A 25,323-nucleotide genomic window follows, 5' to 3' on the forward strand; every position below is an offset into this window, starting at 1 on the left:
TGAACACCTATTCCTGGTGGGAGATATCAATGCCAGAGGTGGAGATGACCATCACACATGGGACAACTGCATAGGCCACTTTGGTATTGGAATATGAACGAGAATGAACAAAGGATGCTTGGACTGTCCTCATATCACAACATTATGAACAAGTTGTTTTCTACCAAGGCAAAACAGTGAGTGTTTTGGAGGCATACAAGGTCAGGTCATTGGCACCAGCTGGACTTCAGTGTCACCAGGCAATCGCCACTGAACAGTGTTGGTGTCACACGGAGCTACCATAGTGCTGACTTCAACATGGACCACTCCCTAGTGGTGAGCAAGACCCATCTCCAGCCAAAGAAGACCATAACACAAAGCAGGAAGTGCAGCCTCTCTTAGAGTCCACCCACCCACCCCAGAGTCTTGTTGGACTTCTGCAAAGCTTGAGATGCACCCAGGCTGCTGATACCTCCTTGCATAGATAGTGCTGTTTTGGCTACATAACAATCCACACTTTGAAAATGAGTTTGCTGCTAGTAGATATGATGTTGCTACCAACAAATCTGGCTTCCTCTGTGTGCAGTAACGAACTTGTTTCTTTTTTTTATAATATATTTTATTGGTTTTCAAATATAAAAACAAATTTGTACATTCCATACATCTTAATTACATCTTACTTCTCTTTTTTGACTTCCCTCAATTTATCTGAAATTCCTTCACTTTATTACTTTTTACACATTTCTACCGTTTTAACCGTTTCCCGTCACAGAACTTCCTTAAAACTTACAAACGTAACTTGATTATCACTTAGTTTTTGCATATATTGGGTAAACTTTCCCCAATCTTCTTGTAACGAACTTGTTTCAGTGGTATTGCACTTGAGCAGGGCAGTCTGTATGTCATAACAGTGCACAAGGACAGGAAAAGTCCCAAATTCCATACTGGGCACAGGATCTGGCTTGCAAAGACACACAGCTGAATTTCTTTGGCCACATCCATGTCACACATTTTATGCATATTGAATGCACTTGTCTTCCCTGAAAGAATCTTGAGAGGGTGCTAGGAACTGTAGCACCATGAAGGGTAAACTATGGTTCCCAGGATTCTTTGTTCCCCCCCAAAAAAAGTTCTTCAGATGTATAGTGTGGAAGTGACTTTCCTGCTTTGTTTAAATAAAAAAAAAAGTTTCCACCCTTAACTGTACGTTTAACAGTAAATGGGTAATGCCTGAAGCCAGAATATTAACTTCTTGCCTCTTCTCATGAACAGCAGAAGCAGAACAACTTATACAAACGGAAAGTAATTAGGCAAATTGGTCTAAACTTGTATAAGCTGTACAGTTTGCAGGAAACGGTTTTTCTTGGTACAGAATTATGAATTAGGCTGTTGGCATCAATTGGGGACATGCTGGTGAAACAGGAGATCGTGTTTCTGTTTTTTTTTTATTAAAGATTTCTTGGTTTACAAAAGTATGTGCAATGTCTCTTTTTTCAAGTTACATTTTCTACAGATCAGTTTCATTTGTTGAGACATTAGTGTTACATTAGGAAGAAAAGGGGGAAGAAGTGGAGGGGGCATGGTGAGTGGGGGTGGGGTCAGGTGTCAATGCTTCTGTTCTACTTAGGGTATGTGTGGGGTTTTGTGTCAGCGTTGCTTGATTCTCTTTACTATTCGCTTGTGGTGAGAGAGGTTGGGGTTGGCCTAGAGTGTGGTTGTTTGTTTGTGATTGGCTGTGAACTTTGTTTTCATGTGTGAGTGGGGTGGGTGGGTGTTTTGGATCAGGTAAGCCATATTGATTCGTATGCTGGATTCGTTGTCTTGTTGGGCTGTGTATGTAAAAAAAGGGGAGCCATACCGGGGTGAAGGCATCTTCTTCTATTTGTCCCCATGTCAGTTTCAGTTTATTGGTTAGTTTTTCTAATAAGGCTGTTTCCCATACTATTTGACACCATCGGTCCACACAGCGGATCAGATTTCTTACCTGAGTAATAGAATCATAGAATCATAGAGTTGGAAGAGACCACAAGGGCCATTGAGTCCAACCCTTGATCTAGATGCTATACTCCTATTGATGCAGCCCAGAATTGCATTGGCTTTTTTAGCTGCCGCGTCACACTGTTGGCTCATGTCAAGTTTGTGGTCAACCAAGACTTCTAGATCCTTTTCACGTGTACTGCTCTCAAGCCAGGTGTCACCCATCTTGTATTTGTGCCTCTCATTTTTTTTGCCCAAGTGCAATACTTTACATTTCTCCCTGTTAAAATTCATCTTGTTTGTTTTGGCCCAGTTCTCTAATCTGTCAAGGTCGTTTTGAAGTGTGATCCTGTCCTCTGGGGTGTTAGCCACCCCTCCCAGTTTGGTGTCATCTGCAAATTTGATCAGGATGCCCTTGAGTCCATCATCCAAGTCGTTGATAAAGATGTTGAATAAGACCGGGCCCAAGACAGAACCCTGTGGCACCCCACTAGTCAAGCTAGTAATAACAAGCTAGTAATATTTGCAGCTCGTACCTTTAGCTCGTATTTGCAGCTCGTACCTTAGTTTGCAACTAAACTAAATGTATTTAGGTTACAGAGACCTCAACAGGCAGGAGTTTTTGTTACCTGATCAGTTATATCTTATTTCCAGAACAGCCAAAGTACATGAATTAATTACAGGGGGGAAAGCTCAGGCGAAGGCATCTGAATCTGAAAGAGTGAGATGAGTTACCAACTTGTTTCTGCTGCAGGGGACTTTGGTAACACATCCAGCAAATTTCTCAGTAAATTTTTTTCCAGAGGGGCAGAAGGGGTCCTTCCAGGCTGTTGCTATTTTCAGGTGGGATTCAATCACATACTGGCCAAATTTGCACAAATTAAAGGTGAATTACTCTTGCACAGCAAAACCCACTTCTGCCCTGGAATTGGAGTCCTTTTGGGGGGGTGCGGGGGTGGGGACCCCAGTTTTGCTCAGCTTTCGGTATAGCATCTATCTGAAGAGACTTCTGGCTAAAAAACAGAAGCCTCCTCAATATGTTGCTCCTCAGGACTCACCATTGTTCCTAGGGGTGGAGAGGAACGGTGGTCAATGGGAGGTAACAAAGAAGCCACAGAGATGTGAGTAGCCATGACACCTCGCTGCACTGGCTCACATTAACAGCTACAGCAGGAATGTGGATGGCGCTGTGGTCTAAACCACTGAGCCTCTTGGGCTTGCCGATCAGAAGGTCGGCGGTTCAAATCCCCGTGACGGGGTGAGCTCCCATTGCTCTGTCCCAGCTCCTGCCAACCTAGCAGTTCGAAAGCACACCAGTGCAAGTAGATAAATAGGTACCGCTGTGGCGGGAAGGTAAACAGCATTTCTGTGCGCTCTGGTTTCCGTCACGGTGTTCTGTTGTGCCAGAAGTGGTTTAGTCATGCTAGCCACACGATCTAAAAAGCTGTCTGTGGACAAACGGCAGCTCCCTCAGCCTGAAAACGAGATGAGCGCCGCAACCCCATAGTCGCCTTTGGCTGGACTTAACCGTCCAGGGGTCCTTTGCCTGCAACAGCTACAGCTGCCTCAGCGCCCTGCCAGCTTCCTCAGTGAGGAAGGGCGAAGAAGGGCAAAAGAGCATCGCATCCCACACTCTCAGAGCTTCTTCACACTTCCACTTGTGTTGTGCCTAGAAAAAATGGCTCTCTAAGTGGTTTTCCCCCTTGCCCTGCTCCTTCCCAGGTCAAGCAAACTTCCTTGGGAGGTGTTGGGCTCTCCATCACTGGAAGATGCTTGGAGGAGATTGTAGCCACATATTCCTGCATTAGACTAGATGACATCCAAGATCTCTTCCCAACTATATACTTCAATGAGCCTCTTTTTTCATACAATTTTCATAAAATTTTCTGTTTTACAATTTTGAATACTCATTTAAACATCTTTAAAATATCAACGGCTTCCCTTCTTCTCTTTCCATGGTTCATTTAGCATACCATAAATCCCTGCATATTTTACATATACTAAACCGTTCAGAAATTCCATTACATCCATCAAATCTTATTTACACTTATTTACACTGCTGGGAAAACCCAGCCAGATGGGCGGGGTATAAATAATAAATTATTAAATTATTATTATTATGAATTTATCTTAATGCTGCCAGCGTTTTCAAGTGTACACAATTCCCCACCCCCATATATTCAATAAACATTTTTCAGTCTTCTTTAAATGTATGTTCTTCTTGTTCTCTTATTCTGCATGTTAAGTTCAATCAATTCCAATCAACTACTCTTCTAGCATCTGACCAGAATGAGAAACTTCAGTCTGAGACTGGAAAATTCTAACCAAGGAGGGTTGATGTTAATAATAATAATAATAATAATAATAATAATAATATAGTATTTATATTATGCCCATCTGACTGGGTTGCTCCAGCCACTCTGAGCAGCTTACAACAAAATATTAAAAACACAGTAATGCATGCAGCCTCCCATTTCAGAAGCTACTGGATAGTCCTATCTGCTGGGGAGCAAGAATGGGACAAGGATATTCCCTTCATGTCTTGCCTGTGGCTTTTCCAGAAGCATCTGATTGGCTACTATGGGTAACAGGATTCTGGACTAAATGGGCTTTGGATTGGATGCTGTAGGGCTCTTCTTATTTTTTTTACCATTGCTCAAACGATTCCTGCATAAGGTTTTTCTCATCCCTGACATGGGCTCAAGGAATCTGCCTTCTAGCTGATACTTAGGTGCTTTTCATAACACACAGCCATAAGACAGCTTTATGGGTTTCCACTATCAGAATGGGGCTGTTTTGCATAATGCACACCATTAATATCTAACCCAGCGTAGCGGAGACCGTGGGAAATAAATAGACATGTTAGAAACTGAAGGTGCTGATTCCCAGGATTGTGCATGAAATAGCCCATCCTAAATGCCTTCATCTTTAAGGAACTGAAAGCACATTTGCGAAGCTTTAACAGCACATTTATGCAAAGACAGGCATGGCAACCACTGCCAGCCTTTGAAAGGGATCGCAAAAATCTTTGGCTAAACTGCTATTTCCATGTTTGTAATTGTATGAAAAGACACGCCGCTAATGATGTAAAATATGAAGGAATTTAAGCAGAATGATTTATGCAGCAGGATAGAGTAACCCTGCTTGCATGCTTCTGTGAAACAAGTGTCCCTATTTTCCAGGGACAGTCCCGGAATTACAAAAGCCATCCTGACTTCTGATTTGACCCCGGAATGTCCCTATTTCCCCTGCCAGCACCACTGTTGCATAACCTGCATAATATGCACAAAATATTCCTATACCTGAAATAGACTTGCAATTTATAGCCATCACAGAATTTAGGTTTTTCTTGCGCAGAACGCGGGTTACAAATTCTACTTAAATTGCCATGAAAACAGTGGGGCTTCAGACCACACAGTCACGTGCTTAATTCCGCTAGGTGTGATTGTCTGGCTTGGACCGATGCTTCCTCTAGCACTGGACAATGGAAAAATGGGTATGGGCTAACGCTTCATCTTTAGATAAGCAAAAGGCTTTTGACACAATAGAAAATGAGCCAAATCAAGGGAGCAACTTCCACCCAATTCACAGCAGCATGCCCTAACAATGATGTCCATTCAAGCAGATTGAATTAACAGTGCACTACATTGACTCGACTCTCCCTCTCTTCGCTTGAACTAGGAGAAAACTTGCTTTCAGCCCTGTGTTTTAGAGTCCTGCAGAGTGTAACTACCCTGTTGCATTACTCTCTGTGGAGCCTGAATACATTCAAGGTCCAATAAGCTGCACAATTCATTGATTGGTTGGTTGGTTGATTAAGTTTACTTATATGGTGCTTTCCCACAATGAGCTGTGTCCAAAGCGGCTTACAGAACACATTCAAAACATCAAAATACAAATATATGAAATATGGAGCACGTTGGTAGATTCAAATATGACAAAAATCAACCATTTAACAAACACAGTATAAATTCAATACAGTGGTACCTCAGGTTACAGACGCTTCAGGTTACAAACTCCGCTAACCCAGAAATAGTACCTCGGGTTAAGAATGTTGCTTCAGGATGAGAACAGAAATCATGCGGCAGTGGCACAGCGGCAGCAGTGGGAGGCCCCATTAGCTAAAGTGGTACCTCAGGTTAAGAACAGTTTCAGGTTAAGAACGGACCTCCAGAACGAATTAAGTTCTTAATCCAAGGTACCACTGTACTGCCAAAAAATAAATTTCTAAGATTAAGTACATAAAAACAAAGCAAAACAAGAGTTGACTGACAATAAAGTTTCTGAAATTTATGAAACATTGTCCCCAACAGCTAAGAACTTGCATTTTTGCATTTAGATGTTGCAAGTGCGTTCTTTTGATTTTAACATACCATTTATCAATTATCAACATTTGCAGAATCTCAGTATTCAGTACCTGCTAGCAGCATTCTGAGAACCAAATCTGCAGTAACTTGGCCATTATGGCAGAGCTGGCAGGGAAAGGCACATATTACATGTCACTGCAGGACATCCAAACCACAACCACCCCCAATTTATATTATATATGTTCCTAGCTGACAGGGGCAGCACAAGCAAGCAGATCAGAGTTAGTGGCACTGACAACATCTGTAGGACTCTGAACTGGAACCACAGTGACAAAACAGATGACCAAACCCAGAAAATGAAAAATGTAGTTAGGATGTAGCCCGATCCTATGCATGGTTACTTGGAAGTAAGCCCTGTTGCATTTGATGGAGCTTGCTCCCATATAAACAGGCAAACTTAACCAGCTGCACAGTATTCTTAAAAACACACACCAACTAATCCCAAAGTATCCTTTCACTTTACCTGTGAGATGGTGGAGTGTTCCCTGAGGGCTCCGACTCCATGACTAATGCTTCCCTCCCAGTGCTTGCCTTTTACATCTTGCGCCTGCTCCCCCGCCTTATAGCTGTCTTTGAGATTTATTTACTCCTAAATGATGGGTTAGTCAGATCTGCAAACACAGTCCTGGAATGCAGAACCTGCTGCTTGTGCAAACATTAGATTTCCTTGGCTCAGCTGGAAACGTTGGCTTTTCAATTGCCGGGCATGAAATAAGGAGGGGGGGGGAATGCTTCACCGGCCACAAAACTGAGAGGCTGCTTCCACGCAAGAATTCTTGAGAACCGCAGTCACACGTTGCTTTTCTGAAATCAGGTGGAAGCAGAAATAGAATTGTGCTTCTACACCGCAATAAATATAGTGTTGTATTATCTATTAGTGCCCTTCCCTATGGCCATGACCTTTCTCGAATGTTCTACAAAAGTCCCCAGCAACATTAGTTAGTAGCTTCCTCCTTAATTTAATGACTAGTTCAAAGACATTTCTTTCTTTTACAGTGAAACACCACTTTTTCACTATAAAAGAGGGAAATAAGGGGGGGTACTAATTAACTAATTAATTAGGATGTGGGTAGCGCTGTGGGTTAAACCACAGAGCCTAGGACTTGCCGATCAGAAGGTCAGCGGTTCGAATCTCCGTGATAGGGTGAGCTCCCGTTGCTCGGTCCCGGCTCCTGCCAACCTAGCAGTTCGAAAACACGTCAAAGTGCAAGTAGATAAATACCGTATTTTTTGCACCATAACACTCACTTTTTTCCTCCTAGAAAGTAAGGGGAAATGTCTGTGCGTGTTATGGAGGAAATGCCTACGGGTGGCATGCCTACGGGTTTTCCTCCTCTAAAAACTACATGTGTGTTATGGTCGGGTGCGTGTTATAGAGCGAAAAATACGATAGTTAACGCTCAGGCGAGAATGTAAACGGTGTTTCCATGCACTGCTCTGGTTTGCCAGAAGCGGCTTAGTCATGCTGGCCACATGACCCGGAAGCTGTACACCGGCTCTCTTGGCCAATAAAGCAAGATGAGCGCCGCAACCCCAGAGTCGGTCACGACTGGACCTAATGTTCAGGGGTCCCTTTACCTTTACCTTTACTAATTAACACTGTACCAAAGGTGCTATTCATGTATAAAACACATAAAGGGGGTCCATATAATAGGAAAGGAGTCTGCATGGCTGGCCAAGCCCAGGCATTGTGAAGCCAATACAGGCCAGCATCACCAACATCAGAAAGTTAACCAGAAGAATCTGAAGAGAACCCATTGTATATGAGTAGCTGTTCCCGATTCCTGTGCAGGCATCTGAGCGCAACACCAGGAGAGGGGCTAATACATGGGTAGGCAAACTAAGGCCCGGGGGCCAGATCTGGCTCAATCGCCTTCTAAATCTGGCTCGCGGACTGTCTGGGAATCAGCATGTTTTTACATGAGTAGAATGTGTCCTTTTATTTAAAATGCATCTCTGGGTTATTTGTGGGGCCTGCCTGGTGTATTCATATGAACAGAATGTGTGCTTTTATTTAAAATGCGTGTCTGGGTTATTTGTGGGGCATAGGAATTTATTCATTATTTAAAAAAATTCAAAATATAGTCTGGCCCCCCACAAGGTCTGAGAGACAGTGAACCGGCCCCCTGCTGAAAAAGTTTGCTGACCCCTGGGCTAATAGCACAACTTCACACAAATCCTCATTGATGAAAAGGGTTTATTTAAAGGGCATTTCATCATCAATCCTCCAGCTATGCTGAACAGAAAGTGATAACAATGGTAGAAGCTGAAGGAGGAAGGTTTTAATTAAAGATACAGCACTCCCTAAAAGCTTATAAAGTCATATGCTTTTAGCCATTAGTTTAGCTTTAAATAAAAGCAACTACTGGTTTTGTGAGTAGATGTAACACACCCATGAGCCATGTGCCAGTGACCCAAATGCTAAATTTTGAATTTAATAAAATCACTGCAAATTCCACTCAGAAATCAAGCATAGGAGTTGTTAAATCCTCTTCAGGATAGCACAAACAACACAGTCATTTCCTGTTGTCCAGCCCTAATATGGTTGGCACAAGCTGGACAACGTTGACATGTCACTATTGGATACGCAGAGAGCAACTCTAAGCATTGTACTTATATTGTATGGCAGTTGCTATGCAGAATAGGTACTTTCATGTGAGAAAAAAATATTCTGTCAAAAAAAGGTGCCATCTTGAAATGAATCAGGACACACATTCCTTTCAAAAACAAAGAGGGGAATGTTGGAGAAATTAACAATTTCATAAAATTGTATCATTTCGATCAGGCATAGGCAAACTCTGGCCCTCCAGATGTTTGGGACTACAATTCCCATCATCCCTAGCTAACAGGACCCGTGGCCAGGGATGATGGGAATTATAATCCCAAACATCTGGATGGCTGGAGTTTGCCTATGCCTGATTTTGATGATTCTGTTTTCTTTTTAGGCTATGGCCTAGCTAAACTAAAAGGGCCTACACCTGTCTTTTACAGTACAGAACAGTGGTGTGTGGTCACTGGACTCTAAGGGGACTAGGCTAGTCCCCTAAATGTTCCCCAGTGCCTCCTTCCCAAAGCCTGGGAAGCTTCTGACCAGCTTAGGGAGGTAGGCACAATGTTCATGTGCACAACATCAGGGCATCACAATGTCACACGCATTACTGCTCCCCTATGAAAAATTTCACCGCAAGCCACTGAGAACTACCTGCTTTTAGGTACTGTACATAGTGAATATCCGTTCCAGAGCACTGAAAAGAATAAACTGTTAGAATCAATGGTGGCTACTGTATGCATGGAAAGAGAATCGACTGGGCATGGCAACTGTGATTTATCTTGAATTGTTTCGTAGACAGATGAAAGAGGACATTGGAAGACTTTTAAAGAACAGGAAAATCAGTCAAAGTCTTCATAAAGAAAGACACTGAAAAATTGTTGTATGTAATCACATGGTATTATAGGTAAAGGTACCCCTGCCCGTACGGGCCAGTCTTGACAGACTCTAGGGTTGTGCGCTCATCTCACTCTATAGGCTGGGAACCAGCGCTGTCCGCAGACACTTCCGGGTCATGTGGCCAGCGTGACAAGCTGCATCTGGCGAGCCAGCGCAACACACAGAACGCCGTTTACCTTCCCGCTGGTAAGCGGTCCCTATTTATCTACTTGCATCCGGGGGTGCTTTCGAACTGCTAGGTTGGCAGGTGCTGGGACCGAATGACGGGAGCGCACCCCGCCGCGGGGATTCGAACCGCCGACCATGCAATCGGCAAGTCCTAGGCACTGAGGTTTTACCCACAGCGCCACCCGCGTCCCAGTATTATAATGACAGCTATTCTGAAGAGCCAAATTGTTTTGATTGGTTCAGGATGGTGACGTTGGCTTGCAACAATTAAGATTGCTGTGATCCTTTGATTGGTGAATAGAAAAGACTTGTGCAACCTGAAAATATATTTTAAAATTTATTTGGGTTCAGTGGGACTTACTCCCAGGCAAATAAGTATATTATGGCAGGAAAAAATACCTTCCCTGTTCCCAAGCTCTAGTGGAACAGGGCCTGAAACTTGAATTACTTAGATTCATATTCATAATATTCCTAGGAAACTTGCACTCATTTTGAAGAATGGAAAGTGGTATCAAATTACTCATCAATTGTCATTAACTAGAAAGTATGCTGTTATTAATTTATCCTTCTTTCCCCCCCCCCCGCCTCTGTTAAACAGAAACTCTGCTCTGTTGACAAAGGAGGTGTTTATTTGGACATTGTGATAAATTTAGGTGGGAACTGAATCTAGCCACAAGCCATTTTTATCAGGCTTAAGCAAGAAGAGGCATTTCTACTGAACTGAAAAATGACTCCAGTTCACCCTTCTTATGGCAAGGCATGGACCTCCATATAGGGATGAGAGAGAAACCTAATTCAGTTTGCATTTAAAGGTAAATTTAAATAATTCGCAATTTTCAAAATGATGTGCACTCCTATGAATTTTGTAGCTCTCCAGCTATGTAATGTACAAAAAATTGTACACACTAGGGTCAAGTGTGCAGATAAATGCAAACATTAGTGAAAATAACATACAGAAATGCAGTATGTTAGCAGAATGTACTTTGCAAAAATGCACCTGTTTGGAGAAATTAAGACTATAATTTTCATGAAAACTTTTTTTTTAATTGCAAACTAGTGTAGAAATCTGGAGAGCTGAACTTCAGAGTGGAAAAGTGAGAAACTGAGCAAAACCAAAGCACATTTATTTGCCCACCCCTACCTTCAACCAATGAGCAATTCGCATTTCCTTGTTCCTTTTTACTGGTCCCTAGAAAATCATAATGCTGAAGATAAACATTTCCCAAACTGGTGCCCTCAGCCCTAGTCAGTATGGCCCAAAGTAAGGGGTAATTTTTGAATTATGGTGCTGGAGGAGACTCTTGAGAGTCCCATGGACTGCAAGAAGATCAAGCCTATCCATCCTTAAGGAAATCAGCCCTGAGTGCTCACTGGAAGGACAGATCCTGAAGCTGAGACTCCAGTACTTTGGCCACCTCATGAGAAGAGAAGACTCCCTGGAAAAGACCCTGATGTTGGGAAAGATGGAGGGCACAAGGAGAAGGGGATGACAGAGGACAAGATGGTTGGATAGTGTTCTCAAAACTACCAGCATGAGTTTGACCAAACTGTGGGAGGCAGTGGAAGACAGAAGTGCCTGGCGTGCTCTGGTCCATGGGGTCATGAAGAGTCGGACACGACTAAACAATTAAACAACAACAACAACAACAAGGGTTAATTGGCATTGCACTTCAACAACATCTGGAGGGCACCACCTTGGGGTAGCTGCTCTACAACAGTGGTCTTCAACTGGTCCAGACCTGAGACACACTGATGGTTCCCAGCCTGTTATGGACCAGACTTGGGCTGGTCATAATCTCTCTGTCTAACTTACCTCACATAGTTGTTGCGTGGATAAGGCGGGGAAACACGTGCACTGCTCTCAGAGCTTGTTGGTGAGGTGGCGAGAGAAGTAAGTCATGGTCAGGGGTGCAAGAGCAGGAAAAAGGAATCCCTGGCCCTTCAGGTGTCCTTTGACTCCTACTCCCAACAGCACCAGGCAGCCTGGCCATTGGTCAGGGCTGAGGAAGTGGGAGTCCAACAGCATTTATAAAGCCACAGGTTCAGCATCAGGGAGAGAGGGAAGGAGAGAGGTAGGCAGAGAGACAAAGAGAGAGAGAACCTTACAGTGGTACCTCGGGTTAAGTACTTAATTCGTTCCGGAGGTCCGTTCTTAACCTGAAACTGTTCTTAACCTGAAGCACCACTTTAGCTAATGGGGCCTCCTGCTGCTGCCGCGCCGCCGGAGCACGATTTCTGTTCTCATCCTGAAGCAAAGTTCTTAACCCGAGGTACTATTTCTGGGTTAGCGGAGTCTGTAACCTGAAGTGTATGTAACCCGAGGTACCACTGTATAAGTTTTTAATAAAAATTTGGACTAAACTGATGCACAGTTTCGAACCAGACACACTTTTCTCTTGGGTTTGGGTTTTTCTTTTGCCTTTTTCAAGGGGCATATCATTTTGTTATGCTCTCAGAAGCGATAAAAATGAATTTTAAAAATGAGGAAAGCAGTAAGTGAAGTGGAAAAACAGTGGAGAATAAAGTAGAGGATGGCGGGAAGCAAATTAAGTTCGGCTCTGCAAAGATATTGCTCTGTCAGGAAACAGAGGGAACTCATGAAGGTTTTATTGAAACATGCGGGACTGCCTTTGATTCCTCTCTTTCCTCTCTCAGACAAATAGACTTTTTTTAATCTAGAATCCACGTGAAGCCTCCTCCCTTTCTTCTGGTCTCCATTCAAAGGCACTGTCTTTCCATTGTTGGCTGAAGCAGTGGCAAGATCAGCCGCCAATTCTTCCTTCCTAAAAATAACAACTGGAAGCATGATTTAAAATAAAATAACGAAGCTGAAAACTACCCTAGACATTAACAATGATGCTTGGATTTTATTAACCTATCCATTGCACAAGACATGCACCAGTAGAGGGAGATTATTGTGGAACTAATCATTAAGGAGAGTTGTAGAGTGAAAACAAACTCTTTGCCTCAGGGCAGAAAGTGGCATTGCCCATCATGTCTCTCTCCATTTAATATACTGTTTAATATACCTTGAGATTTTCTCTGAAGTTGGTGCACTGTTCAAGCATCATTCAGAAAGTTTACTGCGTGTTTCTCTATATCAATAATGTGTTCCAGCTTTACTCCGGTAAATATTCAGATCAGACTCTCTCTTGACTCAATATGTCGGCACATTTTTATCATTCCAGTGCTCATGGGATTCTACTTTATTTTTGCCATTGCTTGGAGGAGCTATGGAACAGCCCCAGTAAGAATGAATTTGTCTGGCTGTTTTGCTACAGCCTGCTGTTTTCTCTCTTTGCCTGGTTTTGCGGCATGCTCACAGCAAATGTGCCGCCATACCTGAGCACAAATAATTGATTTAAGTGAAGCAGAGAAAGAGGAGTTTTAGAGGCATCCTTGGCAGATTTAGGCTTTCTGAGTTTTCTGTTGGGCTGCACGCAAAGCCCTGCATAACCTTGGAGTCAAAGGGGGAAGGGAGGTTACTACAGCGGGATCAAAGCCAGGGCTTTTTCAGCCATGGCTCCGATCTGGTGGAACGCTCTGTCACAAGAGACTAGGGCCCTGCGGGACTTGACATCTTTCTGCAGGGCCTGCAAGACGGGGCTGTTCCACCAGGCCTTTGGCCAAGGCACAGTCTGACCCCCTCTTTCCTTCTGTAATCCACATAAAACTGTAACCCAATGGTTGCCATTAATTTGATTCTGAATTGATTTAGAATGTATTTTAATTAATTGACTGTGTGATTTTATGTACACTGTGCTATTTTTACTTGTTAGCTGCTCTGAGCCTGGCTTTGGCCGGGGAGGGCGGAATACAAATAAATTATTATTATTATTATTATTATTATTATTAGGAAGCTGCTACAAAGCTGCTTCAGTTTCTGCCCCTTCCTCCTCCTCTCTTTCAGCTCTGCACCCTCTCCTGCCCCTGACGGGCTTTCTGCCTCTGACTCTTCTCTTTCCCTCGAACCTGAGAGCCAGTGTGGTATAGTGGTTAAGAGCAGTGGACTCGTAATCTGGGGAACCGGGTTCACTTCTCAGCTCCTCCACATGCAGCTGCTGGGTGACCTTGGGCCAGTCACACTTCTCTGAAGTCTCTCAGTCTCACTCACCTCACAGAGTGTTTGTTGTGGGGGAAGAAGGGAAAGGAGATTGTTAGCCGCTTTGAGACTCCTTAGGGTAGTGATAAAGCGGGATATCAAATCCACACTCTTCTTCTTCTTCTCCTGCCTCCCAGCCTCCCTCCTCCTCTGACCCGTCTTCAGAGTCCACCCCCACGATGCTGGCTGTGAGCTTTCCTCCTCTGCTGCTTCCCTGGGGAGTTCTTCAGCTGGAGACGCCACTGCTTCCCTTCACCCAGCCAGTACCTTACAGATGTGGAACAGATATTATGTGGCACCTGTAACTGTGCCAATTCTGCTGATCGAAGGGGTTGAATGGGCATATGCGGGGCAAAGCAATCTCATAGGTACCTGGGTCCCAAGTTGTTCAGGGCTTTGTATAGTAAAAGTAACACACTGGATCTGCAAATCAGCAAGCAGTGCCAATCTCTCAACCTCTCTCCTGTCAGCAATCGCCCTATGTGTTAAATCTTTGGTTTTCTGCATGCGTGTGATACGGCCAGCACTGACACTGTTCCCTGCAAAGGGGGCAAGACCCCCTGTGTAGGTCTCCTGAGGGATTTCAGCTGTGAAGCAGAGACTTGTGAGGTTTTTGGAGGGAACTGAGGTTTGCAGGTGGAAAGCAAATTACTAAGCAATCTTGGCCCATCCCTAGAGCAAATAAAGGCCGGACCAAATAAACCTATTTGCTTCTCTGACATTTGTCATCGTTTCTGAATCTGGGAAAAAGGTGTCCCCAGTAGTGCTGTAGGGGTATATCATAAGACAAGAACCCAAAGGAAACCTCACAAAAACATAACTGTGTAAATAAAAGGCTCTGTTTGCAAGTGTTTGGGGAACTTGGTTTGCATCTTGCCAAGAGAATGTGTACAGCTCTTCGTTTCCAAATAAGCAGCTGCGTATGTGTACCGATCAGACTAGCTCTGAGCTAAAACCCAGGTTGGTTTACATGAATGCTGCTGTCCAGTGCAAAAATAACCCCTCTCCCCTATCATAATTTTCTTGAGGTGGAGGGTTGAAGGGATGAGGGAGTATCTGATGGAGAGTTGGAAGTGCAATAGCAGAGATCATTTGGTCTGTATCTTTAATTGTTAATTCTGTTAAGTGTTAGAGTCAACTAGCCAGCAATGGTTCCGTGTGAAAAATTGATTCCTTCAGTGTGCTCTATGTGGGGCCTCCCTTGTTCTTGGTCTGGAGACCTCAATTAACGCAGGATGCTGCAATATGGTTGCTGGCAGGAGTGAGATCCTGTCAGCCTGTCTCACATCTGCTCATACAATTGAAAGGCATTCATATTTTAGTGTGGCAGCTCCGGAACTCCCTGCCTATTGACATTTCAGAAGGTCGGCGGTTCGAATCCCCGCGACGGGGTGAGCTCCCGTTGCTCGGTCCCTGCTCCTGCCAACCTAGCAGTTTGAAAGCACGTCAAAGTGCAAGTAGATAAATAGGTACCACTCCAGCGGGAAGGTAAACAGCATTTCCTTGCACTGCTCTGGTTCGCCAGAAGCGGCTTAGTCATGCTGGCCACATGACCCGGAAGCTGTACGCCGGCTCCCTCGGCCAGTAAAGCGAGATGAGCACCGCAACCCCAGAGTCGGCCACAACTGGACCTAATGGTCAGGGGTCCCTTTACCTTTACCTTACTTTCTTTGTATCCTTTTTCAGCACCAGCAAAAAGAAACAAAACAAAAAACAAAAACTGTTTGGACCAACCTATCTGCATTTTAATCTGTAATATTATCTTACACTACATATTTTCAACTGTTGTTTTTATTCGTATTCATATTTTTTTAAAAAAAACCTTGTTTTTAACTTTCTTGACAATTTTTAATGTGCATTTTATATTATTTGCAAAACTCTGGGCTGAAACAGGTCCCCTACCCTTATCTAGGGAACAAAAGAGTGCATTTTATAGGTTACTAACTGTAACTACCAACTCCAAGTATTGCATAGAAAAGGTGATTATTGCTACAGACTGCAGCTTCACAATTTCATTGCTAAGTGACTCTGCAGCATCACCTAGTGGTTCTGGAAACCATACAAAATCAGCAGGAGATTTTCTAATACTTAAAAAAAAAAATCCCTTCACTTTGCTCCATCAGAGAAACTATGAGCTGTCTTAATAGCAGGAGTGGCTTTATTTGTATAAATCTTCTAAGTATGCAGCCATAGAAAGGAGCAGAACCAGGCAGAGGGCCTTCTCGGTAGTGGCGCCAGCCCTGTGGAACGCCCTTCCATCATATGTCAAGGAAATAAGCAGCTATCTTATTTTAAAAGACATCTGAAGGCTGTTTAGGGAAGTTTTAAATATTTAATGCTGTACAGTGGTACCTCGGGTTACATACGCTTCAGGTTAGCGGAGTCTGTAACCTGAAGCGTCTGTAACCTGAGGTACCACTGTATTGTTATTCTAAAGGCAGGAGATGCAGCCTTCTTGCTGAAGCTGGTCAGTGGCTGGATGGGAGATGGGATTGAGCCCCACATTGGGCAGAAGATTCCTGCATTGCAGGGGGTTAGAAAAGATGGTGATGATTCTATGATTGCCTTGAGCTCCATAATAGAAGACACGCAGGATGTAAGTGGAGGCAGTGAGAGATTTTACTTTCTTGGGCTCCATCATCACTGCAGATGGTGACAGCAGTCACGAAATTAAAAGACGCCTGCTTCTTAGGAGAAAAGCAATGACAAACCTAGACAGCATCCTAAAAAGCAGAGACATCACCTTGCCAACAAAGGTCTGTATAGTTAAAGCTATGGTTTTCCCAGTAGTGATGTATGGAAGTGAGAGCTGTACTGTAAAGAAGGCTGATCGCCAAAGAATTGATGTTTTTGTATTATGGTGCTGGAAGAGACTCTTGAGAGTCCCATGGACTGCAAGAAGATCAAACCTCTCCATTCTGAAGGAAATCAGCCCTGAGTGCTCACTGGAAGGACAGATCCTGAAGCTGAGGCTCCAGTACTTTGGCCACCTCATGAGAAGAAAAGACTCCCTGGAAAAGACCCTGATATTGGGAAAGATGGAGGGCACAAGGAGAAGGCGAAGTCCCGGCAGACTGGAGGAGGGCAAATGTTGTCCCTATTTTCAAAAAGGGGAAAAGAGAGGACCCAAATAATTACCGCCCAGTCAGTCTGACATCAATACCAGGGAAGATTCTGGAGCAGATCATTAAGCAAACAGTCTGTGAGCACCTAGAAAGGAATGCTGTGATCACCAATAGTCAGCATGGATTTCTGAAAAATAAGTCATGTCAGACTAACCTGATCTCATTTTTTGACAGAATTACAAGCCTGGTAGATGAAGGGAACGCAGTGGATGTAGCCTACCTTGATTTCAGCAAGGCATTTGACAAGGTGCCCCATTATATTCTTGTAAAGAAGCTGGTAAAATGCGGTCTTGACTATGCTACCACTCAGTGGATTTGTAACTGGCTGACTGACCGAACCCAAAGGGTGCTCATCAATGGTTCCTCTTCATCCTGGAGAAGAGTGACTAGTGGGGTGCCACAGGGTTCTGTCTTGGGCCCGGTCTTATTCAACATCTTTATCAACGACTTGGGTGATGGACTCAAGGGCATCCTGATCAAATTTGCAGATGACACCAAACTGGGAGGGGTGGCTAACACCCCAGAGGACAGGATCACACTTCAAAACAACCTTGACAGATTAGAGAACTGGGCCAAAACAAACTATGGAGAAGAGTCCTAAATACTTTCCCTGATCCCACCAAAGATGTCATTAGCTCCATAGGGGAAAGCATACAGATACAATCCTGGCATGTCTTTTTGTGGAGCTGATAGCACTTTTGGGGGGGTGATTGTCATTGGCTCTGTGGAGCCGATAGCACTTTTGGGGAGTGATTGTCAGGAGGCGTGCTATTTAAATTGGGAACAGAGTGGAGGGAAACAGTTAAATATCCCCTTGATTAGTGCCACTTCCCTGGTCCTTCGAAGCAGCTTTATGAAGATGCTAATGATTAAAACACCTATTTAAAAAATGCCTAGTTGAGCCCTAAGGGAAGTTTTGTTTCAAGAAAGGGAAGAGGGAATAATAATAATAATAATAATAATAATAATAATAATAAAGCTCAGATCAATAAAGTGAAATTTCTCAGGCAGCAGGAAGCACTCAGCAGACTCGTTTGTCGAGTTTCTTGATAGCCGTAATTTGCATCTCTTTATGTACATATTGGCTCTAAAATGGATTCTCCAGTCACAGGGTATTCGGTTTCTGTCTCGCCTGCTCCATCTCTCTCTGTCTGCTCCATGCCTAGGCATCTGCTCACCTCAGCACTGGGGACTTGTCTGCTGTTAAGGCAGCTGGTGTGCTTAGTTATTGGCCTTGTGACCTAGGAAGCTGCAAGAGGGAGAAGATGAAGGGGCGGACCTGCTGAGCAAGCAGGAAATCTATCCTCCTTGCCCAATGGCAGGGTTGGTTACGATCGGTGTCAGTCAACACCGCCGACAGGCTTGACCTGCTCGTTTTATTTTATTATATGTGTTTTTGGAACCAAAAAGCTTCCTCCAGTAACCTTAATGTAACTTTCAGGAAGATCTTTCTTCCGGAAAAGGGAAGTGCTTTAACATGAAGAGAGATATTTGGTGAAGGAAATAAATTAACTGAACTCTTGAGCATGTGCAGAGCGACACACACTCTCACACCAACTGGCCACAGGATGTCACATGCTCTGGTGAAGTTCAAAGGGAACCTCTCCTTTTAGAGGTAAACCTTTGAGCTTGCGACTTTGAGACTTTGCAACAAACACCTCATAATTCACTTTCCATGTGGTCCAGCAAGGCATTAAGGGGTTTTTTCGTCATCAAGCATTTGGGTGGTAAATATGCTGGTTTCCCTACTAGTCCACATGACTGACAGAGTTTAGCATGGACTGTGGAGAACAGGGAACAGGGGGGAATTTTTCACTTAAAGGCAAACCTATCTAATCCACATTTTCCGAATCAACATCTAAAATGGAAGCACAGCCCATCCTTCAAACCCACAGTTCCCCAAAGTTTGCAATGCAGCACTCAAGTCACTTAACGTGTACAAAAGCCCATACAGTGGGTGAAATGTGCATATAAATTCATATATTGGTGCCTTAAAGCAGGGGAAATTGCTTTGCAAAGCGTGTCTGCCAATGTCTCTGCTAGGGAAAACGGCATACAAAAATGTATTTAATAGGAGGCATTCACAGCAAAATACTTATGAATTTTCAAGATGACTTTTTAAAAAAGGGAATTGCACACTGATGTGGGCAAGTGGAAAACTGAACGTTAGACCGGAATCTGAAATGGACACATTTGTCCATCTCTGGCACAGAATGTTAGTGTTTTGGGGCACCCTGGAGATCAACAAGCCCATCCCCCCGGTTTAATCCAGAATCTGCAATGCAGACTGCACCTGCAGAATCTATCCAGCCTTGGCTTAAATATGCATGGGTGGCTTTCTGCTTATCCCTCAACAGATGAAGCCAGAGTTGAGAGTTTAGTGAGTTATGTGACCTAGAAGCAAAGCAGCGAGCTGGAGAGAGAGTCAGAGCAATGTTTGAAAGCAATGTTTGATTTCTGTTTGAATCCAAGGCTGCAAACTAGCGGAAAAAGAAGAGAATTGTGGGGGTGCTGATGCTGTGGTCCCCTCCATCGTAGGCTTGGGTTGAATATATGTGTAAATAAACCATCCATCATAAAGGCATCACAGTCTTCACTGTGCCTCATTTCCAAAAGGAAACACGAACTCTGGCTAAGCACCTGAAATCCCTGGAATCTCACAGCTCTTTGAGACTGGGGTGGTGGGCAACAAAATGTTAGCTCCCTGAAACAGAAGTGCTTCCTTGGGGAGGGGGGAGATGTTTGGGTCCAGTCCAACAACTGATTGACAGCCACACAGTTGCCCATGCAGCGCGTTAAGCAACAGCCTTTAATATTTATTTATTTATTTATTTATTTCCCGCCAATCTGGCTGGGTTTCTCCAGCCACTCTGGGCGGCTTCCAACAGAATATTAAAATACAATAACCTATTAAACATTAAAAGCTTCCCTAAACAGGGCTGCCTTCAGATGTCTTCTAAAAATCAGGTAGTTGTTTTCCTCTTTGACATCTGGTGGGAGGGCGTCCCCCAGGGCGGGTGCCACTACCGAGAAGGCCCTCTGCCTGGTTCCCTGTAACTTGGCTTCTCACAGCAAGGGAACCGCCAGAAGGCCCTCAGCGCTGGACCTCAGTGTCTGGGTAGAACGATGGGGGTGGAGACGCTCCTTCAGGTATACTGGACCGAGGCTGTTTAGGGCTTTCAAGGTCAGCACCAACACTTTGAATTGTGCTCGGAAACGTACTGGGAGCCAGTGTAGGTCTTTCAAGACTGGTGTTATATGGTCTTGGCGGCCGCTCCCAGTCACCAGTCTAGCTGCCGCATTCTGGATTAGTTGTAGTTTCTGGGTCACCTTCAAAGGTAGCCCCACAAAGAGCGCATTGCAGTAGTCCAAGCGAGAGATAACCAGAGCATGCACCACTCTGGCGAGACAGTCTGCGGGCAGGTAGGGTTTCAGTCTGCGTACCAGATGGAGCTGATAAACAGCTGCCCTGGACACAGAATTGACTCCCAGGCTGCGCACCTGGTCCTTCAGTTACCCCATTCACAACCAGGGAGTCCTCTACACCTGCCCGCCTCCTGTCCCCCCAAAACTGTACTTCTGTCTTGTCAGGATTCAACCTGAATCTTGATATTTTCCAAAAAGCCAAATGAGTCTTCCTTCTTCCCGAGTCCTCCTGCGGTTCCCATGCATCCACACCATTAAAGTCTTGGAGTCCCTCCAGACTGCTAGGTTGTTGTTTTTTGCGGCTGAATTCTGCAACATTCAGGTAGGTAGCCGTGTTGGTCTGACACAGCAGAAATATATTTTTAAAATAAAAAAAATTTCCAGTAGCCCCTTAGAGACCAACTAAGTTTGTTCTTGGTATGAGCTTTCGTATCTGAAGAAGTGTGCATGCACACAAAAGCTCATACCAGGAACAAACTTAGTTGGTCTCCAAGGTGCTACTGAACAATTCTTTTTAAAAAATATGTATATATTTCTTCTGCAACATGTCACTGATGCAATAATAGAAGAAGAAGAAGAAGAAGAGGAGGAGGAGGAGGAGTTTGGATTTGATATCCCACTTTATCACTACCCAAAGGAGTCTCAAAGCGGCGAACAATCTCCTTTTCCCTTCCTCCCCCACAACAAGCACTCTGTGAGGTAAGTGGGGCTGAGAGACTTCAGAGAAGTGTGACTGGCCCAAGGTCACCCAGCAGCTGCATGTGGAGGAGCAGGGAATCAAACCCAGTTCACCAGATTACGAGTCTACCGCTCTTAACCAGTACACCACACTGGCTCTCAATGTATTAGTGGTGGATTTAAACAGGACCATCCACACACCATTCCATTAGTTGTTCTGTGATGCTTCTGCAATGATGTCGCGTTATTGGTGCCTAGAGGGTCACTCTTGGACCAAAGTACAACAAGAGTGGGACAAGAATTAATCAGACTGCTTGCGGTACAAAGAGTTGCGGGATTTCAGCAGGATGTTACAGGCACACACTGATGGCCAATGATGTGGTATGTCTGCCCTGAAATACTTGCAGGCGCAGCCAGTATTGAAAGAGGGATTGTGAATAACTGCCCTAATCCCTTCATGAGCACAAATGATCTTAACCATGCATCGAAGTTCCCATTGTGTTGGAGGTATCTACCCCTGGTAAGTCTGCACAGGATTGCAACTGCAACTAATCTAATAGCCATTCCCTCTTAAGAAAAGCCTTGCATAGGATGTGGGAAACAGCTTAAGTAGTTTTCTGGTCTCCATTCAGGTCTTTAAAGATGTAATCCTACAAATAACTATTAAGGCTTCAAGAGTAATGCCTTGCCTCCTGCAAAGCTGGACCATAGCTGTCAACTTTTCCCTTTTCTGGCGAGGAATCCTATTAGGAATAAGGGAATTTCCCTTTAATAAAAGGGAAACATTGACAGCTATGAACTGAACATACCTGAACCCCGCAGTTTCAACGCATTCTGATTTCTGCATAGGACACGAATTTATGCAGGTCTGCGTAGTACCAGACTGTGGGCTAAACAGTGGAATCTTACAAATGAATTCAATGACTTTTACGCCCAGGAAATTGGCATAGTATTGAAGGCCCAAAGATGCTTGGAAGTTGTCAATCAGATTAAGCTAAAAACAAAATGAAACTTCCTTCAGAGAAAGAGAACAAAAACTAATCACAACACAGCATTTGTTGGCATACTGCCCCTAGTCCTGGAACTGGTTTATTTTCATCCGCTGTCCCCCATCTCACAATCTCCCCATGTAACCCAGAAAAGGAGACTTACTTTTGCAGCTTCTCCATTGTTTCGCTCTCCTCAACCCTTGGTCCGCTAAAGGCTGTGTGTTCTGCAACTAATCCGAAGGCATGTCATCGCTGCCTCTGCTGCCACCAACTATAGGATTTGCCAGGATTTGCCTACCAAGATATCAGCCACTCCGTCAGGGTGGGGCTGTTTAAACATATGACTGCGCTTTTCTCATTCAGTACAAGAATGCCCAGGACCATGAAATTAAATGAGGCGCTGTAAAACTAGGCAGATTTGGCATTTTCCTTCAGCGGGATTGTGAGATAAGCATCAGATTGCTCATTGTTTTGGGACGTTTAGATCAGCTCCTCCAGCAGCCTCTGACTTGATGTGTGCGGAAAAGCACCTTTGCCATGCTCCAAATCTGTTTCACTGTGAACATTTGTGGGCATAGCTCTACAACAGGGTTTCCTAAAGTGGGGGGATGATCCGGGCGCAGTAGTAGGCTCGGGTGCAATTTGGGGAGTGGGCATTAAATGAAAATAGGAGGGCAGTGGAAGCATAAAGAAGAGAAGAACAATTTGAAAAACCGTTCCTACTGTATGTGTTTCCTCTGTTGTGCAATGATGCTTACCCAGCAACAATGCTTCCCCTGGATCTTGGGGTCATGCTGGAGGCAAGGGGTTTTCCTGGGCTTTCTGGCTTCACTCGGTTGGGATAGCTCAGTTGGTAGAGCATGAGCCTCTTAATCCCAGGGTTGTGGGTTTGAGACCCATGTTTGACCACAAGATTCCTGAATTGCAGGGGAATGGACTAGAATTCAGCGGTACTCAACCTGTGGGTCCCCAGATGTTGTTGGACTACAACTCCCATCATCCCTGACCACCAGTCATGCTGGCTAGGAATGATGGGCTTTGTAGTCCAACAACATCTGGGGACCCACAGGTTGAGAAACACTGGACTAGATGAATCTTGGGGTCCCTTCTGACTCTACAATTCTATGGATTCTATAGCTGTCTAAGTGCTTGCTTTCCATCTGCTCAACAGGTATATATGCAAATGAGCCAATTATTGCAAAAAAAGCACCACTAAAACGCTCCAGAGCTTTCTTTCATAGAGAATATTATAATTATTGCCGGGGTGATGGAAGAGCAAGCAAATGACAGTATACACAACTGTGATATATGAAGCTTATTGACCGATATAAAATAGGCTCAACCATTTAACCACCCTGAGACCGCTAGGTATAGAGGTGTGTAAATTCAATAAATTCAATAAATGAAATGAAAATCAGGACCGGAAAGTGGATCGCAGCTTGCCTTCCTATTTGGCCAATGGCAGGAAGGCTGTGGCGCCAGCCCTGCCCCTGGGGTGGATTGGACTGAGCTGGCAGGCTTCATTTTGGTCTGCCCCATGGGTTTTAATAAATAATTTTATAATTTCAAGCTTCATGGTGTCTTGAACAACAACAACATCTTTCTTTACTATGTTGTAGGACGTAAGTAGAAATAGAGATACATATAAGAGCACAAATTTGTTCCTGACTCTTTCTGTACACTCCCAGTACGTTTCCAAGAACAATTCAAAGTGTTGGTGCTGACCTTTAAAGCCCTAAATGGCCTCGGTCCAGTATACCTGAAGGAGCGTCTCCACCCCCATCGTTCTACCCAGACACTGAGGTCCAGCGCTGAGGGCCTTCTGGTGGTTCCTCACTGCGAGAAGCCAAGTTACAGGGAACCTGGCAGAGGGCCTTCTCAGTAGTGGCACCCACCCTGTGGAACACCCTCCCACCAGATGTCAAAGAGAAAAACAACTACCAGACTTTTAGAAGACATCTGAAGGCAGCCCTCTTTAGGGAAGCTTTTAATGTTTAATAGATTATTGTATTTTGATATTCTGTTGGAAGCTACCCAGAGTGGCTGGGGAAACCCAGCCAGATGGGCAGAGTATAAATAATAAGTTGTTGTTGCTGCTATTTTTGTTGTTGTTGTTTTGGTTCTTCTTGTTGTTGTTATCTGTTTGTTCGCTTAAAGAAGGTAGATTTTCAGAGGTGGGGCACTGAGAAACTTTTTTCTGAAATGGGCGCAGTAAGGCTAAATAAGTCTGGGAACCTCTGCTCTACAAGAATACTGGTTTCATGCCAATATAACTAATGCCAGCATAACTGCCATGCTTTTCTCCAAAGACCCTGATAAATATAATTTTAAGGGAGCTGAACATTCTGTTAAAAGACCCCCAGAAAACTACAATTTATTGGGCTGTGGGGTTGTTGTTTTTTAAAGACTGTGCAGTTTGTCTGTTCATCTGGGAGCAAGCTCCATCAAGCACAAGATGAGTAACCAGGATATTGGCTCTTTATCAAGCATTCCAGCCTGATTGGTTTATGGGGAGGTTAAATGACCTTGTGCCAAGAGTGGCTGCTCACACTTTTCAGGTGGGCGGCGGTTGAGGGCCTTCACCCCATCCGCCGTCCCCAGCAGCAGAAGCCCACATGTTGGCCAGCCAATAAGGGGATTCCCTGGTCAGCAGAAGTTCTGAGAGGGATTCCCGCCAGAAAGTTAAGATAAAATGGGCCAGAGGCTCTGCTGGAGGGGCAGTGCCTTGCTGCCTGGCTGGGCACTGGCTGCAGTGCTAAAAAGCTGGATGCTCCTGCCCTCCACAGCACAGTTGGTCAAAATTCCACCTCCACCTGTTATTTAATAAAGTTGTGGCCATTTTTGAGCCTGACCGTTGTCTGTCTGAGTTTGTTTTATCATACCTCTTAGTACTCACTGCCTGGGGGCAGGTGGCACTGTGAATGGTACCGCAAAACATTATCGTGAGAGATTTAACTTTCTTGGGCTCCATCATCACTGCAGATGGTGACAGCAGTCACGAAATTAAAAGACACCTGCTTCTTGGGAGAAAAGCAATGACAAACCTAGACAGCATCTTAAAAAG

General features: G+C 44.3%; 1 protein-coding gene across 2 annotated transcripts in view; it reads right to left on the reverse strand.

The window, feature by feature from the left end:
- FER1L6 (fer-1 like family member 6) overlaps positions 1 to 22,518 on the reverse strand; it is a 117,223-nt gene extending 94,705 nt beyond the window's left edge. Inside the window, exon 1 of one of the 2 annotated variants that reach the window (XM_053395324.1) lies at positions 6,787 to 6,856. In XM_053395324.1, coding sequence (XP_053251299.1) covers positions 6,787 to 6,827 — 41 coding nt within the window. In that variant the 5' untranslated portion in view covers positions 6,828 to 6,856. Of the gene's footprint in view, positions 1 to 6,786; positions 6,857 to 22,422 lie in introns of those variants that run through there. The other variant, XM_053395325.1, reaches the window with a different exon arrangement.
- Positions 22,519 to 25,323: the final 2,805 nt, after the last annotated feature.

The sequence above is a fragment of the Podarcis raffonei genome, chromosome 7 (genome assembly GCF_027172205.1).
Source record: "Podarcis raffonei isolate rPodRaf1 chromosome 7, rPodRaf1.pri, whole genome shotgun sequence".
NCBI lineage: Eukaryota > Metazoa > Chordata > Lepidosauria > Squamata > Lacertidae > Podarcis > Podarcis raffonei.